Here is a 20,081-nt window from a genome sequence, read left to right on the forward strand (position 1 = left end):
AAAGATTTACATGTGATCAAATGAAGTTACAGTGATGACAAAGCTGGTCAAACACTTGAAAGGATCAGTGTGTGGCCTCCTCTTCCATGGACCTGGTGCTGCAGCCTCTGATGAACTGCACTTCCTTGTAGCCTAGAAAAACCTGTGTTTTACAACAGCAGCAGCTTTCCAGCGTGACTTGTTACTCACCATCTTTGAGGATTAAAAGGTTTTGGACAACAGATAGAAGATTCTATTTCAGGCTCCCATGTAGCGAGGCATGACCTGCAAAGTAAAGTATGAAGGCTCCCATGTGAAAGGAAGCCATGAGGACAAGCAAGTGCAGAGCCTGTCTCCCACCTGTGCTGTGGGGAGACTGTGCTGCAAGATCCCACACCCCACCTTCTACAATCACCTCTACACTGCTGCTGAAGCTTCACTGCCTTTCTAAGCAGGCTGGGCAGATTCAGACAGCTGTCATCAAACCTCAGAGCTGCTTTAGCTTTTCTTCTGGAGCTTCTTTTAATTCACCCTGGAGGCTTACACACAGGGGAGAAACATCACAGACCTCCAAACCCAACCACAGACTGACACTTGACTCTGCAAGGAGGAAAGTCACCTTCCCTCTCCTACAGCACTGTAGGAATAACCAGAAAACAAGATTCAACAAGTAACCATCACAAGACACTGGAGCAAAAGTTATCTATTTTATTACAAAACCAAAACCAAACAGATGCTTTTCAGTTTAACAAATTTGCCATAGGCAGAAATGTGCTGGGGCAGGGTAAGTTCAATATAAACTCAGGCCATGGAAAGCAGTGCCTTCACACAAATGAATCCCACTGCAATGCAATTTCCTACAACACACTGTGCCCTTGGAAGATCAGCAAGAAAGAAAGATTTTTTTACTTCTGGCAGGACGAACAGATGACTTGTACTGCCGAGGCCTGGTTCTCTTCTCTGGCCCAGCCATTTTGAGCCATCATTCAAAGCAGAGCTGCAAAAGCCCAGGAGGACTTGAAGGATGAGAAGACACATGCCCAGGATCTGCTTTCAGACAGAACACTGACACTGCCTGTGTCCCAGCTTCAGAAAGATGTTCCTGATGCAAGGCAGAGCAAAAGATTGCTTACAACCACCACATAAGGACAATATGGCCTAGCAGCCAGGGGGACTGGCAATAAAACCAAGAAGGAAAATGGGCAGCTGCTCTCATCTGATGAGTACAGGTTGTTGGACAGCTCACAGCTATGTGACTCAGGGGCTATAGCTATGGGCTATGTGAATCATAGTATGGTCTGCACAAATCCTCCAACACAAACCCAGAACAAGTAACCTGACCTCTGCCTGGACATTACACAATCGTGCTGGTTGGGCCTTCCATGGCAGTGTACAGGTGTTGCCACAAGCTGCTCAGAGACCCACACAAATTCAGCAAGTCAGGATGCAGGGACCTGGGATTGTCTTGTGACAGAGGAAAGCAATGTAATGCCTGACAATCCATCCATAAAGTCAGCCCTGGCCTAGCAAGAGGAATACCTACAAATACCAAAGGAAACCAACAGCCACCCCTTGACGCCTTCCTTAAAGAACTGACCCAATTTTAGTTGCAAACCACATGTGAATGTAGGCCTTTTGGAGGGGAAGGACACAAGAATGAGAAAAAGGAGGTCAGCAGAAGGATTTATATAACAAGCAGGAGTGGTGACTGGCTGTTTATTTCCAGAAGAAGATGCAGCAAGTTATAGCAGCTCTGCAGTATCCCCACACTTTTGTGGGGCATTTCCCAGCCCCAGTGCTTGACTGATAGAATTCCTAGAGGCATCCAACTGTCTCTTTCTGCTGGATAGAACTATATATAAAAAAAACCACCCCGACTGAACAAAGAAAAACCCCACCCCCAAAAAACCCCAAAAACTCAAAACCACCAAACACCATCCAACCCAGCAGCCAGAATTTTTAATTCCTAAAACTAGAATATTAAAATTGAGGAGTTTTTTTTTTATACAGTTGGTTTCATTCTTTACTCCCTACAATAGGATTAGTGAGTGTGGCATGGACATTTCTAACTATACACTAAACCAAATTATTTAAACACACAAAAGATATGTCCAGGGCATCAAAACAAAACAACCCCCAAAAAACCAACCAAAAAAAACCCCAAAGAACAACATGAGAAGAAGGAATCAAGAGGGTGGGAGCTTGCAGGCCAAAAAAGCACATACATTGTATGTGAGAAACCATGAAGATCCAGCAGCAGGATCTGCTCTTGCTAAAGAGATGACTTCTTTATATTATGATGGTATGATGTATATTTCAGATATTACCAGAAGTGTTTTCAACTATGCCATATGTTATAATTAGCTCCAATATACTTCCCAGAGGAAGAGTTATTACTACTCTTAAACAGTTACCTATAGAAAGGCTTGTTAGTTTTTCTTTTATTTAACTTTCCATTTTGTCAACAAGCACTAACTTACTGCATCAGGACACTTTTTTTGGTGATGTATTTATCTCATGTTATTGTCAGGATGACATGACAGTGTGAAGATGCTGCATTGCATTATTTTTTACCAAAGCAACAGAGCCTTGAAGGATGAATCCAGTCTCTACAATTACCTATTGCTATTACAAGTAATTGTTGGTGTGATCTCATATTACCATGTCACTTCATCACCTTCACTACAGTTTCTTCTAACAGGTTCTTGGTCCAGAGATAAGTGGCAGAAGAATCACCAGGTCAGAAGTGGGAGGCTGCTTAGAACAGGCAAGTGCTGCTAGTGGTTGGAAATACACAAAGCAAAACTCTGTGTGTCCCATCACACTCTGCCCAAATCTAGGATTGCTGATATGAGCACCCCTGCCAAAGAAACAACTTTGGTAAAACTGCTAGTGGTTGACACAGCTCCTGTGGCCTCTAAGAACACCAGACTCCTCACTATTACTGCTAATCACACTCCAGTGTCACAGCACCCAGGAGTTACTGGCAACAGCAAATCCAGCAAAGTGGGCAGGCACACCACTGTGCAGGAGAAGAGCTTGGATTCACAACCACCAAGGACAAGAAAGTCACTGCTGACAGACCTTCACCAGTGAGCATGGCCCAAGCTGTACTGCTGAAACACAAGTAAAGCAGACTCTTGGGGCAGCAGCATGACTGTCTGTCTGCATTGACAAGTATGTCCTTTGCTCTTCAGCAAAGCACAAGGCAGGCTAATGCTGCTTTTAGCAGGCTTCTCAAAATGCTTATTGCTGTACAACATACAGATGAACACTCTCTCAGAGCAGATGCAAGACTTCACTCCACTGACTCTACTAGGCCTATGGCTCCCACATCCTTCTTACAGCTTTAGATTCCAGAGGCACAGAGCATCTTTGCTAAGCATGTTATCTAAGCATGAATAGCAATGCATTTAATTTCTACCAAACTTGCAAGAGGTGCACACGCTATTATTGTACATCCCTAACACAATCCTTTTCTATCCCTACTTTAAGCAGCTTTGCAGTGCACCAATACTGACGTGAAATCTGTGCTCTCAAAAACCCAATTGCCTGGGTTGCAGAGAGCTTTATGGTAAAAAAGGGGTTCAGCTGCTCTCAAGAAGTATTAGGTATCTGGGGCACTGTGTGCACATCTGCAAGAACAATTCATGCTGGTACACTGGCTCCTTTCTGCAAGGAGGTGCTGTTAAGGCTCACCACTGAATGATAGTTTGGTGGCAGAAATGAATGCATTACTATAATCCATTAAATGCAAAGAGTCCCTCTAACCCTAATAGCCTTCAAAAGCAAAGGGAGGAACAGAACAGTGACTCCAACCCCTGTACAAGACAACTGTACAATTTACATATATATTTATATACAGTATATAAAATTCTTTGAGTCCCAGTCAACTCAATTTTACATCATCAGTAGCTGTTCCAATTTTAAAAAGTCATGATCCTGCTTCCCTCCACTTTCCAAAGTATTAGATAATGGCATTGAAAAGCAATTTTAAAAAATCCAAACCAATTTTTTTAAAAGTGCAAACGTTCTGGGTGCCACTTCTGCTACGTTGGATGTTGCTGATGCTGCGTGCTTGCTCACAAGCAGCAAGGTGTCTGTCCATCTGTCACTGAACCTTTTCTTCCATTGGGTCAGCTCCTGGCTTCCCTTCTTGTCTTCTGCTACTACACCAGGCGACCTACTGAAAGAGTAGGGTGGGGTGGGCAAGGAGGGAAAAACAGAACAGAAGCAGAACAAGTAAGAGAAAAAGGTAAATTAAAACAAATAGAAAGCTGACTGATAAAGATCCAGTACAGCCTCTGCCGAAGCCATGGTCCCAGAAAGCTGAGATACCAGAATAAGCTGTGAGGCTGAAAACAACCAGGGGCTAATGAGACAGCCTTGCTGGAAAAAGCACTGAATGAGTCACATGGAGCCTTAGGGATTGGCATATTTTTAAACACAACACCACTTTCCTCCCCCTCCTTCAAAATGGGCATGCGGTCTAGGGAAACAACTGGTCCAATATCCCTTGCTCTGCTCTTCTGCCTGGCACAGCTGATGCAGAAACCCACTGCTGCCAGGCTGCCCTGCCACCATCTCCCCGTTAGCCACAGCCAGCTGCTCCTTCCCTAGCAGACAAGCAGGTCTTGGAGAAGGCCTTTCTTCAGAAAGCTTTTGTTTAAGCCCCTCACCAAAGGTTCTTAAAGAACCAAAGCTCTTATGGGATCAGAGCTAGAGCTCTGTGGACCAATTACAGGTGAAAACATGCTAAAGAGAAAGCAAAAATAGAGATTTGAGGGAAAAAGGTTATCTCACTAGGAGGAAAGGCCTCAGTGAAATCAGTGCTGATCAACATATCCTGTCACAGGGGGCAAATATTGTCAAATGCAAAATTATTGCGGGTAGCCATATGTGCAATCAATTGTACAGCTCTGCAAAAGGTGCCTGCAGAGCTCAATGGCAGCTCATAAAAACAACAGACTGTTTTCCATGTCTGTAAGTGCAGTGTAGCATGGGAGTGCTGATGACCTGTCCTACACCAAGCACTTTGAGTGACAAGGAAGGGGCTGAAGCTACAGCAATTGTTCAAATGCCTCTGCTCAGCTTTTAGCAGCAGGCAAGAATCAAGTACATACTCAGCAGGAAACATCACATCATCAATGTACAAGGTGTAGTTGATCTTTATCTTTGGTCCTCTGTTCAGCCCATCTCACCAGGACCAGATACATTCCCCAGAAAGATAAGGAGGATAGCAAGAGGTATAGGAAGACTGCTGGCATTAAACAAATACAGAGCCTAGGTCTCCTCAACACAAAAAGGAGTCTAACCAGACATATGTAGGACAGCTATAGAACAAGTGGAGAAGATAGAGGCAGGGGAGAACTGCTCGCTTCTCACTCCTTCTTACAATCCAAAATGAGAACTACTCAACAAAACCATGAAGCAGCAAGTCTAAAAATAAAGCAAATGATGTTATTTTTCATGCCTGATGAAAGGGTCCATGTGATTTCAATGCCACAAAATACAGGGGAGAGCAGACCCTTACCATGATAGAGAGGAGTCTTCAGGGGAATTTGTCCATGGAGTAATGGAATGTAAACACAACAAATCACCTATATTATTGCTTGATAGAAGAAGGAAGAGTAGGATAGGAAAGTAGACATCCCATAGCTGCTTTATCCTATTCTGATTCGTTAGCAACATATAGTCATTTCCAGCAACAGACATCGAGCTGGACTTTGAAATGATGCAATGGAGCTGCATGTTGGTGTATTTATACCAGTTAGGAACAACTTTGGTTTCCAGCTGTTTCTATATTGCTGCTCATAAACACAGGAGAACGGGGGGAATGAATTCTGCAATACATGCGTATCATAGGAAAAAAGAAAACATTTTGACAAGATACTCACTGAAAGGGTTAAGGCCTTGTCTTTTTCCATTGGGCAAACTGCTCAGGCTACCTGTAAAATCCAAGAACCACATTAAAGGAAGAAAATGCCATGGCATGACAAAAGACCCTTCTTTTATCTGTTGCTAGAGAGCAGGTTCAAAGCACCCACTCTGAGCATGTTCACAGCAAGTCCTGCCAACAGCATTCACATGCAAGAGTCTAACCAGTGTGGCTGGGATGAGAGATGTTAAATACCTGGTGTTGTAGTAGCTGAGTATCACGAAATCCAGCATGGGCAAGAAATAACAAGTACAAGGTTAAACTAAACAGTGGAAGGAGAAAGAAGAAAGGAAGGATATAAATAGTATCATGAAGGTTCCCCAAGCAAGCAAAATAATGCCATGTAGAAAGGGGGAAGCCAGAAGATAGTGAAGGTACAGGCAATGCAGACAGCCTAGGTTTATTAAATCCTTCATTTGAATCAAACAAACAAGTGCCTAAAATCAAAGACCTGAACTTATACATGGCAGAAGGGCAGAGCTGTGACTGTGTTAAGAGATAACAGGCACACGTACCCTACACCAGATGGAGCTCATGCCAAGGGCCTCTGCACTGGGTACAGACAGCTGAGGGATTACAGGAGCTGTCAAAAGCATGGCACACTACCTGCAAGCTGCTTCATCTGATTTCAGAGGAAAGTTAGCTGAAAATGGGAGCTCCTGCTCCCAGCCAGCAGCAATAAGCCTGTTGCCACCCTCCACTCAGCCTATGACTTTGATTTGTGCATGCACATGGCCTGATCGCACAGCTCGCTCTGCACATCAAGTATTCTACTGACATGCTGCTCTGTGCAGGAACAAGATGGGCAGAAGCTCAGAGGGCAGGGGCAAGGTGTAGGAAGCCCCAGGGGCCAGGAGGATGGGCTGTAAGATGGGAACAGAGCTGCTGAGAAGAAAAAGCCAGGGGGAGGAAAAGGTGTCAGTGGCCAAGGCTGAAATTGGTCACAAAGCACAGCCTGTTGGCTTTAGAGAACATTAATAAGAGAAACTGTGTAAGCACACACAGTCATTCCAAGCCCCCAACACCAGCCCAGCTCCAGCCACCTGCCCTGCCGGGATCAGCAGAACCACGCTCACTGATGTCCGATGTCAGCCGCGGCTCTGCTGCCATGGGCACAGACTCCACTGCCAGGGCTGACTGGCACTCACAGCCTGGGCCCTTCATGGGCAGCTGCCAGAGCCCTGGAAGGCACTGCCAGGCTGCACATGGCTCCCCTGGCTGGCAGCCTGGGGAAGCTAGAGGGCATCCAAAAGAACCCTCTCACCTTTACCACCCAGTGCAGGTAAACCTGCAGCACAGTGCTATGCATGAGCACAACCCATCTGTGGAAAGAGCTGAGTGAGCACTGCCTGTCTTTGGAAAGAGGTGGGGATCTCCATGCTGATGGAGCAGGAGCCCTCTGTACCATGGCTGGTATGCTCGAGCACGTGGCCCTGTGCAGCCGTGTGGGAAACTGTGCTGAGCCTCATCCCCTGCTACTCTGGGGCAGAGAGCACTGCCCTCAGCTGCCTGCCTGCCATACAAACCAGGCCAGCCATGTGTTCCTGTCGAAGGCAAAACCTGCCACAACAACACGGCACTGCTGACACACAGGAGAGGAAGGACTATGGCATGGGTTACTAACATATAGCTGGGAAGCCCTTGGGCATTATCGGGTAACATCCCATCATTCAACAAGTTTCATAAAGCTGAGTATTTGATCATTCTCACAAGTACACTGTCTTGGATAACAGTTCTAGTCACACTGGATTAGGCCAGCTGTCTTTCAAAAGCAAAAGCTCCAAGGAAACCCCAGCAGCTTTTCATAGGAAATTACTATTCTTCAGACATACTGAGCAAACCCTTCACCTTTTGGGGAGAGAAACAGCCTTATCTTTTGTTATCAACACAGTACTGATGTCCTGATTCATACTATCACAAACTTTTGTCAAGATTAAAGGCAAATTATAGCACCTCCACAAAGCTCCAAAGGGGAGTATCTTAACAAGACAAACAAAACCAAGCACTGAAGCAGTGTAGCTCCTTTGGTTCTTCTAATAACAAATAAATGTACTTTGAAATTCCTTTTTAATTCAGTCATTACCTGATTACAGTTTTCTCATGGCCACTCAGATTGTTATTTTCTATCATCATTGGTCCAGAAGCCTTTCCCAGGTGACTGCTCTTTGCTACCTTCTCCCACACAATGGCTTGTACAGTAATGATATAGAGTAATTCATTCCCAGTCTCCTAAGCATGCAATTACTTCTGAAGATAGCAGTAAGAAAGGTCCAAAACATCACTGAATGAAATCTGCTCAGATTGTCTGTCTACTTTTCCTTCTTTCTGTAACATTTCCTCAGATTCAGTAGAAAGTGACATTCTATTTAATTACACACACACACATACTTTTAAATTAAGACATTTCAATCCTGTTTTTGGACTGCACTCTTGGTGGCTTGGTTCCACCTCAGATGTCCTCATGTCCTGTGAAGCACGCCCAACACCAACCATTTGACAAGCTCTTGGACAGCAAAGCAATCACAGGATCTGAGCTGGCAGAAGGGAACTTCCCGTCAGCTGGCACAGGGACATTTCTTTGCTGCTTATTCCCTTAGCTCCTCTTTGGGCATGAAAATGCTGACTTTGTCTTCTGAACTTGGAAGAATATAGAGGTAAAACTCAACTCCAACATTTTGCAGCCAGCACAACTAGCATAAGCCTCACTTAAATCTACAGCCCTCCTATCTCAAACATCACTGGACTCTAATTAATCTTAGGTCCAGTAACTTTTCAGCAAAGCTTTACAATGTTTGTCTATCTCCTCTCAAAGATCCTGTCTTTTGACTAATGCAGGGAGATACATTTGTTCTTTGATCACAGATGGCTCCCCCCTTAACTCAGGCTGTGCAGACCACGCTGAGGAATGCTAACTTTTAATAGGCTGTAACTCAGTCTGTTTTCCTTCCACAATTCCTCAAACAGACAATCTTAGATCAAGTGATGGCAAAGGTGTTTCTGGCATACTCAGAGCTAAAAGCCCTGCCTGCCTGTTCTGCCCCAGTTTAAGAAGCCATTTGCAGCCTTCTGCAAGCACTCAAAGGCTGACTCTTTTATGTGGCCACACCATTCTGAGATCCAAGAATGGCATTTTTCCATGTAAATAGCCCTTGATAAAAACAAGTCTGGTTTAAAGAGAGGGACAAGAGCTGTACAAAGTGGCCACCAGACCTAGCAGGTTTGCCAGCAGCTTTTTGGGTCACCATGAGGATGGAAAAGAGGAAGGGTTTCTGACAGGGTGGACAGCTAACTTCCTCACTGGAGAACCCCAGGTTGGCAGTACCCACATATTAGGTTACCACAGGCATAAAGAGACTGTTGAGGAAGGGAAGACACACACAGCTATGCATCTCGAACAGATTTAACTCTAAGCTGGAAAGAACTCAGATTCAGGTTTGTCCTTACAAATATCCCAGCTGAATCCCTACATATAAATCTTGTTTGGACTCTCTAGGTCCTGAGAGGCACATAACAGTAGTGTGTTATCTATGCAGCTCTATTTTCACGTTTGGATGGAATTGGCACCCAAAAAATAGCAAAACACTGACAAAAACACAGAACGCTTAATATTTGTTTTCCTCAGAATCCCAAATACTACAAAGCTTGTATTATGCTTTATTTTCAAAACCATTACAAGAGTTCAATTTGCCTAGCAAGAGGTATACTCACCTGGAATGATGACCCACTTCAGTTTAGTCCTTATGCTACTGGACACCCAAACAGGATTTGGAACATCTGAGCTAAGTTCACTTGTAATTAAGTATATCAAGGGGAAATTATAACCCTCCTTCCTCCCTCCAACCCCTCCTCATCCAAGCTAGACCAGAAGAACCTTTCAAACAAAACTTTTGTTGAAACAGAAACATTTCCATGAAAAGTTTTGTCTTCATCTGACTAGCAGTTTACAACTGACAGTACATCATCAAAAGGTTTCCAGCTAGCTCTTAGCCTGAACCCACAGTGACATCAGCCCCAGCAGATCTCTGGAGGCCATGGTACAGAGAAAGAAACAGGCAGCAAAATACAGGGACTGACTACATGCACCTATGATCAAGATAAAGGAAAGTTAGAGAAGGGGTAAGATCGCAGAATCATTGAATGGTTTGGGTTGGAAGGCACCTTTAAGTTCATCTTATTCCAACCCCCCTGCCATGGGCAAGGACACCTTTCACTAAACCAGGCTACTCACAGCCCCATCCAACCTGGCCTTGAACACCTCCAGTAATGGGGCATCCACAGCTTTTCTGGGAAACCTGTTCCAGCCCTCATCACCCTCAGAGTAAAGAACTTTATTCTTATACCTAATCTAAACCTACTGTCTTTCAGTTTGAAGTTATTTCCTCCTGTCCTGTCACTCTGTGCTCTTGCAAAAAGTCCCTCTCCCTACTTCTTACAGGCTCCCTTCAGGTACTGGAAGGCCACAATTAGGTCACCCCAAGCCTTCTCTTTTCCAGGATGAGCAATCCCAGTTCTCTCAGCCTTTCCTCACTGTAGAGATGTTCTGTCCCTCTAATCATCTTGGTGGCTTCCTCTGGACTCTCTCCAGCAGGTCCTGTCCTTCCTGTGCTGGGACCCCAGAGCTGATGCAGCCCTGCAGGTGGCTCTCAGCAGAGCAGAGCAGAGGGGCAGAATCCCCTCCCTGACCCTGCTGCCCACGCTGCTCTGGATGCAGCCCAGGACACGTTTGGCTCTCTGGGCTGGGAGTGCCCATGGCTGGGTCATGTCCAGCCTCTACCCACAGCACCCCCAAGTCCACCTCAGCAGGGCTGCTCCTGACCTGCTCATCCATAGCCTGTGTTGATATTGGGGATTGCCCTGAACCAGGTGCAGGACCTTGCCCTTGGTCATCTTAAACCTCATGAGATTCCCAAGGAGCCACTTCTTGAGCTTGTCCAGGTCCCTCTGGATAGCATCCCATCATTCAGGCTTGGCAACTGCACCACTCAGCTTGGTGTCATCTGCTAATTTGCTGAGGGTGCACTCAATCTTTAATGAAGATATTAAATAACACTGGTCCAGTATGAACCCCAAGGGACACCACGTGTCCCTGATGTCCATCGGGACTCTGAGCTGTTGACCTCCACTCTCTGGATATGATCATCCAACCAATTCCTTATCCACCTAATACCCAACCATCTCTCTCCAGTCTAGAGAGGATTTGTGGGGGACCATGTCAAAGGCAAAGATACTGACTGTTTCTAAATTAAGTAGTTCTTCTGAATAGGAAGCATAGAAAACATGTCATCTACGACCTCACAACTTCATGACTTCTTAAAAAAGATCCACTACAAACTTGTTTACTGCACCTCTGGAGCAGTCTCACTCAGGTCTTTCTTCCATGTTAGTACCTGCTCTCTGCACTGCCCCTTGCACTGCTTTTTAGTCCTCACCATCCTTTAACTTATCCCTTTATCTTCAATCCTCAAGGCTTATCAGGTCTGTAGTAGGTATGTGGAGCTGTATGACAGAACAAGATCAGAGCCCCTTTTTGATCACAGTCCTGTCCTCATACAACAAAGAAACCATGAAAGGTCAAGGAGGTTCTCAGGAAACAGCTAGACAATCAGGCACCCACAACAATGTCATGCTGCCTTCTTTCCCCTTCACTTGGGCTCAAAGTTTCACATTTTCTTTCTTCTCTCCCTTTGATTTTTTTCTCCTTCCATAAACTAAGTTTTGAACATTCAGTTGGCCAGGGCAGCAGATTCCAGAGAGTCTTATTCCAGGCCAAATAGCAATAAAATTCATTTGGCATATTCATCTTATTGGGAAGGTAATAAAATTAAGGATTGCTATTTTGGTATGTCATTCCTCAGTAAGGTACTGATGACTAAAAAAACACCTCCACAGGGCTAGGGAAGCTGAATGCTTCTCACAGCTGACAAGTAATGCCATATGCTTATTATGGTAACTAAGATGTTTGCAAAGGACCTAGAAAATGCAACTTCCCAACACGCAAACGTACCAACTCTCTTCCTACTTGTGCTAAACCTGAGAAAAGGACTAAGGAAAGATTAAGATGGGAGAGAAAAAAACTATCCACCCTTCCCAACTACCATGACACTTACAACAACAACTGCAAAGCCAAAACACCTGCACAGGAAATTAATCCCCTGGAATCTCCCTGTTTGCCTTCTCCTGCCAAGCAAATCTGCCCAGAGAATGACTGATAATTATTGAATTTGGGTTGAACTGTTTCAATTCCTAAAATTTCCAAAAATATCAGTTTGTTTCGGTCCCAACAGATTATGAAGTGAAGATGAAAAAAGGAAGAAAAGGCAAGAGGATGGGTTGATTGCTCAGACATTAAACAGAAAGGAAAATAGGTTATTCACATGCCTTATTTCTCTAGCAATCTCAAAGTGCAATTTAAGTTTGAAAAAGGGCAACAGTAGAGCCCTATGCTTGCTTTCTGAATTGTTCTCTTTGCATCATCTATTCTCCTGCATCCTGAATTTAGCAATGAAAATAAATATTATTTCTGTTAGTAAACAGTCCTCCAGAGAAGGACTGGGTCTGTGCTGGCTCATAAATCATCCAACCTGCATGGCTGAGACAACAGAATCTTGTTAGCAGGGTATTACTCAGAAGGGACCTGATCTTAACTACAGTTTCCAAGGATGTCAACAATACAAAAAAAAGTTGTGGCCAAGAACTCTTATCTGTTGTCCTGTTTCTGTACAGTGCTTAGCACAGAGGTCTGGGATAAGGCATAGAAGAGGGAGCCATAAGCCAAGTAAAAAACTACATTTGCATGGCAGTGTATTAATCCCACTCATTCGCTCATACAAACTATTGACACTTTTGAAACAGCTGGGAGAAAATGGATTTCTGAATTTGCTGTAGGTCAGTTTTTATTTGTCATGTTTGTTTGTCAGCTTTTACTGTCATGCAATGAGGAAGAAAAGGCACTCACCTCCTTCCTTGCTGACTCCCAAACACCCTTTCAGCTCCTGAAGTGAGATTGACTTGTCCTTGTTGAGGTCACAGTAGTCAGTGAAACGACGGGCACATTTCTTGGGCTTGGCTTTCTTCTTCACATACCGTTTGAAAGGCTTTAGCTCCCGCTTGTTGATGTCATTGCTGCTGTTGTTGTCCAGCTGGCTGAAGTACCAGTGTACCACTCGCTCCTCCAGTGTGTGGCTGGGGTCTGGCTCAGAGAACCTGGAACAGAGGAAGCACAGGCCCCCAACAAGGGGGTGCTCTCACCAACACTGAGGAGCAAGAGCTGCTCACTCAGGCAAGTGCTGTGTCATGTTCAAAGCAAAAAACACAAGTTTTCCAATCTCCTCCTTTTAGCTGTGCTCTTTTGAGATATGAGTTCATCTCTTTGCAGATGAACTTTTTGTAAAAATGTCCTTTAGCATTAACAAGTGAATTGCCAAGAGAATCTTGGAGTCTGATACCATCAGTAGCTGTGGCTCTCCTCACATCAGTTGATGAAACTCAGCCTAATCCCAGAACAATTCTTATTAGGTGGCAAGAGATAATCTCCTTGGTCCTTTGGGCCCTTGGGCTCCCATTTAAATTACCAGCAAGACAGCCATGAGTGTAGCTGTCGTGGTAGTTTCTGTGACAGTAACATCTAGACTTCAGAAAGGGAACAAATTAATTTAATGCAAGACACATTCATTATTTGAAAATGTCCTTGGCAAGATACAATATTCTTCTCCCTGTATCTGTTTATATAATCTGAACTCCTCTGCTGTATTTTCTGCATTTTTCATGCTTTTCACATACCTGATTTACACACAAGAGTTCCACAGAAGATAAAAACCACAAATCCATTAAAAGCAGTACTACAGAGCTGGCAACTTCAGTTTGTTTCATTTCTTAATCATTGTGGTATTACAAGTTTGATGCTATTTGACTTACATTTTCCTTCTGTAGCCAACAACAAGATCAGAGAGGAAAAGGAGAAAAAAAAGAAGGAAAAGCAACAGCTATAGGCACACAAATACAGAATGCTGCCTTTCAACATCATGCCACCACTGAACAGGTACTGTAATGTCCTATCATTTAAGCAGTGTCTGGTGCTCTGCAGCAGCAGTGGGAATGGGGGTTATTCCTCAGGGATAATGAGAACCAGGGAAGAAACTCTTTCTAAACTAGTCTGTCTTTTCTCAATATGATGAGCATGCCAACAGAGAAAGCTGAAAAGATGCTAAAATGAGGCTGAAGCCTGAACCTTTTCTCCCTTCCAAGAATAAAGCATTTTAGTGCATGGAAATTAGTGGATAGGTAGTCAGACATTCTACACTGGCACTGATTGCTCTGACTTATTCCAGGAGACATATCCAGCTGCTGCATAAATTCCTTCCCCAGGAAGGAGAGAGGAACAGTTGCCTGTTGCAGACAGCCAGATTCTGGTGTGAGTTTGGGGCATTCTAGCTGATGGAGAAATACACACCCAAGTACCCTATAAAATGGTCTCCAAGACTGCTGTTGACCTTGTTTCAGAAAGTAGTAGAATATATACTTATATGGTCACTGATTTTTTTTTTTTTTTTTTTTTTTTTTTTTTTTTTGGTTGGGAACTAGGAGAGAGAAAATTCTTTAGACTTTCTGGTGTGACAAGTTTTGCCTTTAAAATGCAGCTACAGAGCCTGAAAAATACCCTCTCACATATTCTACCCCTGTGGTAAATTAAATAATTTGTGAAAGGGAATCTGCGGCATGCAGAAAGTGAGAACTGGAGTTTAGATGTAAAACTGAGATCCTCATTAACCTTTTCTGATGGCTTTTACAAAAAGGATAGAAATTAGAAAGGTAGCCCCTACCCAGAGACACATGAATCCTTGTAACAAGTAATCACACACAGTACAGAGAGGCAGATAAACTGTGTAACATTTTTCCCAAGGTTTTACTTGAAACTATTTCCTTCATTTATTTCTTAACTAAGAGGCAGGCTGGCATTTAGTCACAGCATCTGTTCAATGTACAATGGGATAAACACTGTGAAGGAGGAAGAAGGGGTTAGGAATAAGTCTGGCTTAGATTGGGGAACCAAAACATCAGGCAAGCACCAGGAATCACCTACAGGCAAGCAAAAATTGCAAAATTCCACCCCAGAAGTTAAGGGGTGGAATTTCTGATTTTCTGATTTTCTAAACTGTATGCAATGACCAGGATGACAGGAGAGAACAGAAATACATCCTGTGTTTTGTTTTTATGACATTTATTAACATAGCTATTGGTCTCTCTCCCTTTTGGAAAGAAGCTGGCTATCATTTGAAGACTAGCATGTTTCCAACAGCCTCAGAGGAATCCTGCATTGCCAGGGGCAGTACTCTGCCTTTACTGAGATAGAAGTATAAAAGCTGAGCTTTTGCATGTGAGATTCCCTTGCTCACACCTTGGCTTGCCCTTGTTTACTGAAGGCCCACAACTGGAAAGGCAGAAATGGAGAAAATAGCAGAGCATCTTAGAACCAAAGCAGAAAGACATCAGACAAGAGCTTTTCACTACCTACCGAAGGGGTACTCAGAAGCAGGATTTTAAAGTGCCTCTTTTCCAGGGGCACACCAAGGAGGAGCTTTTATGAGTTATCAAGAAAGGCAACATGGCTCTCTTCAGCATTTCCACAAAGAAAATGAGGGACATTCACAGGCTAATACAAATACATTGACTCATGAGGTGACAATAAATCAATCTTTGCCATTACAAACATGCTGAGAGCTCATGCTGAAAACTGCAGCAGGCTTATAGAGCTAAAAGGAATTAGTTTAATGGCTATAACTTTAGGAAAAAGGAAGATACAGCCATTTCTGAGTTTTTACCACTTTCTGTTGGCTGGCTTAGCAGGACTCCAGTTCCTGAGAGGGTTAGTTGCCTGCCATGCCTGGTTATCATCCAGAATCCCAGCACAGGAAGCATCCCCATATCTTGGGGTAGCCATATGTCCCTGGCTCATGGAATTCCATGATACACTACAGAAGGATGAAGTTACAGTACTGTATTTAACTACCTTGGACTTTGACCACTGCCTGTGAAAGGCACTTAGGCACCACCCATGAAACATGAATTAATGCAACAGCACAGCACTGCTAGGCCACCTAGCTTTGCTGGTGTGCCATGACACCAGCTATGCCTGCTGGGTCAGCTCAGACATGTCTGGGGCTCTAACTGCCCTGTGAGCACACACTTGGCAGTATTCAAGGGATTGTCCCTCCACTTCTTCCCCATACTATTTCAAGAGAAGTAAAGCAGCCCTCAGATATAAACCTTATTTATTGGGCCACCTTCTCATTCAGACCACAAATGAATCAGAAAAACCAAGACAGAACAAAGCTGTTCTGCACATTCTCAATTTCCAACATCTCTTGCTCTAACACCAATCACACTAAAACCCACTGAATACCAGTACCTCGCTTCGGTGCTCTAGCAGCTTTGTAAGACACAGTAAGAACTACCAAAATGAAGACAGCCTTCTCATGTTGACTGCATTGCAGCTGTACCTACTTTTCTACTTAATTGTTCCTCTTTAGCACTATGTGCAAAACAGTCAGTCCTAAAGAATGAGCACTAGTGAAGAAAGGAGGTTTGTGTAAACTGATTTTCCAAATGTAACCTGCTGTTGCTGGACTGCTTTTGTACAAAAGCCAGCAAGTTTAGCTCAATTATGCAGCATAAGCCCACCAATATTCCAACAATGAAGAAAAGCAGGTCTGTCATTTACAGCCTAAGACAACAAACTGGCTCTCAGCTTTCTTAAAAGTTCATAGGCATCAAGTATACAGACTTCTCCAAGTAGGCTCTTGCTCCTCCTTCTGTATAGTGTTGTAAGAGCTCCCTTATAGCAGAACATTTATTTCTTAGGTGGCTTATGCTTGGAGAAGTGTGTGTTAAGGTACAGCAACTTCTAACAATGCTATCTTCCAGATGAGGCACACTTCCACAGAATACCTTCACATCATCTGGTGTCACTGAAGAACACAAAGAGGCTGTGCAAAACCATGGACATACAGTTTTGTAAGCTGCACTGAATGCTGGATCAGAGAATGACTGCCAAAATATCAAACAGGCAGCTTGAATATGCACTGATATGCACTGTGCATGCAGTCTGTAATGCTTTTCACCCTCCGAGGCCCCTTGTGAGAAAGGAGCAGTTATTTCAGCGTGAAGGAGCAGGGAAGAAGGGGAGGAATATAGGCTAAAGTATACAAGAGCAGCAAATGCGAGACACGACTCCCTTAAAGAGCTATGTACAGTGTGCAATCACATTATGCTCCATAGAACTGTGCATTCAAAGTGTAGTATGTGCCACAACATTTTACTAAATAAATTGAAGTCTACTCCTACCAAAGCTGGTCCTTTGCTCCCTGAACACTTTCAGCCCAACTGCACAGGCTGCAATCTCTGAAGTACCCATCAGGTACCTGTTTGAAGATTTAGAAAATCTATTCTTTTGCACTACCAACTTTATCTAGCAACATTAGCAGCTGAGGCAGAAGGACGTAAGGGCAGTAAGATCAGCCCATCATCTAGCTGGACTGCAGAGCCTATAAACCAGAGGAACCTGTTTCAAGATGAAAGAACAATGACGAACAAGAAGCTGGTATCAAATACTACAGAGTAAGAAAATTAATTAGTCCGGCTTTCATTCCCAACACACACACAAGATATGTTTGTGGTCATGACATCCAAAGGAGTTAGAGCTCTAAGTTTGTATGACTTGTAAATATTTTACAAGGATATATATACACCTTGCTTGGTGTTGTTGCTGAATGAAGAATGGATGGACAGTGACTGACCCCTCCGGTCAATGCCCATGATAATGTTGCTGATGACCACCAAAGTGCCAGCACTAAGCAGTGGAAAGCAATGAGTTTAGCAAACTGAGGTAAAATTCAAAATTTTTCTTTCTCTGCTTCCATTTTCTTGCTCTGCTTCCACTTCTTACTTCCATTTTGTTGTTCTGTGCAGTTGCCTAAAGTTAAAGTCTGTAACAGTGGAACATGGTTTGAATCAGAGAGGATTACTATAATGGAATTGCAAAAGGATCCTGTATTTGTTTTATTATTCCTCCTTTCCTGTAGCCAAGGAATCAAGAAGCCAACAAAAAACTAAGTTGTGTTCAGACTAAACAAAAGGGTACTACACAGTCCAAATTAATTATGGGAAATGCAAAATTCCTCTACAGTTAAAACTTATCTCCCCTATTACAGGCCAGTGTCTTTCACTCTTCAGGCTAAGTTGTATACAAAACATTATTCTGAATACAATTTTTCTAAAGATTGTAAGATAAATAATTTAGAAGGTTAAAAAAATCACCTCCCCTCACTCCTCATTGGCTGTTCAAAGACCCTCCTCTTACATGAACTCTCCTTTATCTTTAATTAGGCTAGAACTTCCATAAGAGGACAAAGAGAAGCTGGTATCCAACTTCAACTGAAATGCAATAGGAGATGAGCATCAACTTCCCTGAACTGTTTAAAAGTGTCAGTCTTTATTAAAACGTGGATTGGCTTCAGAACACCCTGGAGATGTGCTGAGCTCTGCTTGCCTGCTTCAAACTGCTCAACTAGAGCATGAAATGGAACCTCAGGGCCATCTTCTGGAGTATTTTTTGGGACTATTACATGGGGAATAAGTGGCAACTTTAAATTAAGGGACTGATAACTGCTGTTTTACATGATAAGGATAGCTGTTTTAAGCTGCCCATTTACCTCAAATTCCACAGGGTAGCAATATTTTTGCTGATAATGTAGCAAGCTATAATGCACACATTTTGGCAACTTAAACTCATTTCTGAATTGACAGGGACCAAAGAGAATTTCTCAGATAACAGAAACCCAGGCTGGGATTCCCTATGATCTAGTTTAGTTTGGGCCCTGTGTAATACGACTGTATCAGAATTAGACAAGAGACTAAATGTACCAAAGCTAAGTCTAATTTTTAAGTGCTGTTACATGTGAGTACTATGTTATATAGTACTCACTTGTGAATAGTTTCAGTAATAATTTTTTTTCAGTAAGGATACCAAATACTGGCTAATAAGCCAATTCCCTACAAGTGCTCCCTTAATTACTTTGAAAACATACAGTAACAAGATGTGTCTTGGAGTTATAACATAAACTTAAAATTAAGAATGAATTTTACCAGAGATTTCCTTTTGCAAAACTATAAATGAAATCTATTTGGCTATTATGCTGTAATATAAACCAGGGCCATGAAGAAGGGAAGTTTTCATCTCATTTACACTATTTACATTATTGTAAAGCAAGAGTAACTCAATTAAAGTCAATAGCTTTGAACTTCCTTAAACAAGACAAGACCTATAAGGGATTACAAGGTTGTTTTAAGCATGCCCAGTTTAAAAAAAAAGTCTTATCAGGTTTTGCTTACATGGCCTGCCAAGAATCCAAGCTACTGCCTCACATTGCTGCTACTACATTGTTTTTGGGGGCAATTTAACACAGCTCTATGTAGTATTTCAAATACCAATCTCTAATTTCTGCCCACATTTCTCCCTCATCACCCCTCCCTCCAAAAAAAAAAAAAAAAAAGCTAACATGGGTATTAATTGCAAAGACAGCAAACACAGAAGTTTTCACTCACATATCCAGATTCAGACTAAAGGCAGCAGGATAATCTAATCTGATTTCCTGTATATCATATTCACAGAATGTGAATCAAATTATTCTTGGGACCATAACTCAGGTTTGACTAAAGCAAGTCCTTCTGAAATACATCAGGCCTAAGATGAAAGCCTTAGAGAGGTGGAATCAGTCATGTCCCTCATGACTTCACTCTGGCTTAGAACTGCCCTCACTTTAAAGAAATTTTGATCACAAGTTTGTTTATATTCAGTTAATCATGTTCTTCCCTGCTAGACTTAAAGAGCCTGCAGAGCCTTTGTCCCTGTAGATACTCAGATTTTACAAAATTAACTTCCAACCTTTTTTTTTTTCTTTCAATACCCTAATGAAGTTTGAGCTCCTTAAGACTCACTGTTAAGCTTTTTTTAGTCCTGGACACTTTGGAAAGGCTCTTCTCTTCCTTTGGTCCTTTATTTGAATATTGATACTCAAGATGCATACTGTGTGCCTGTATGTACTGGCCACCTGAGCACACTCTGGCTCATGTTCAGCTGCTGCAGACCAGCTCTCTCAGGTCCTTTCCT

The 20,081-nt window shown here is 43.0% G+C and overlaps 1 protein-coding gene across 14 annotated transcripts in view; it reads right to left on the reverse strand.

The window, feature by feature from the left end:
* Positions 1 to 667: 667 nt before the first annotated feature.
* SMOC1 (SPARC related modular calcium binding 1) overlaps positions 668 to 20,081 on the reverse strand; it is a 158,179-nt gene continuing 138,765 nt past the window's right edge. For 11 of the 14 annotated variants that reach the window (XM_072930084.1, XM_072930079.1, XM_072930080.1 and 8 more), the window contains 3 exons: positions 12,873 to 13,120; positions 5,877 to 5,927; positions 668 to 4,165 (listed from right to left, as the gene is read on the reverse strand). In XM_072930084.1, coding sequence (XP_072786185.1) covers positions 4,149 to 4,165; positions 5,877 to 5,927; positions 12,873 to 13,120 — 316 coding nt within the window. In that variant the 3' untranslated portion in view covers positions 668 to 4,148. The remainder of the gene's footprint in view (positions 4,166 to 5,876; positions 5,928 to 12,872; positions 13,121 to 20,081) is intronic. The other 3 variants (XM_030274435.4, XM_030274434.4, XM_030274432.4) reach the window with 2 other exon arrangements.

Source organism: Taeniopygia guttata, chromosome 5 (genome assembly GCF_048771995.1).
Source record: "Taeniopygia guttata chromosome 5, bTaeGut7.mat, whole genome shotgun sequence".
Lineage (NCBI taxonomy): Eukaryota > Metazoa > Chordata > Aves > Passeriformes > Estrildidae > Taeniopygia > Taeniopygia guttata.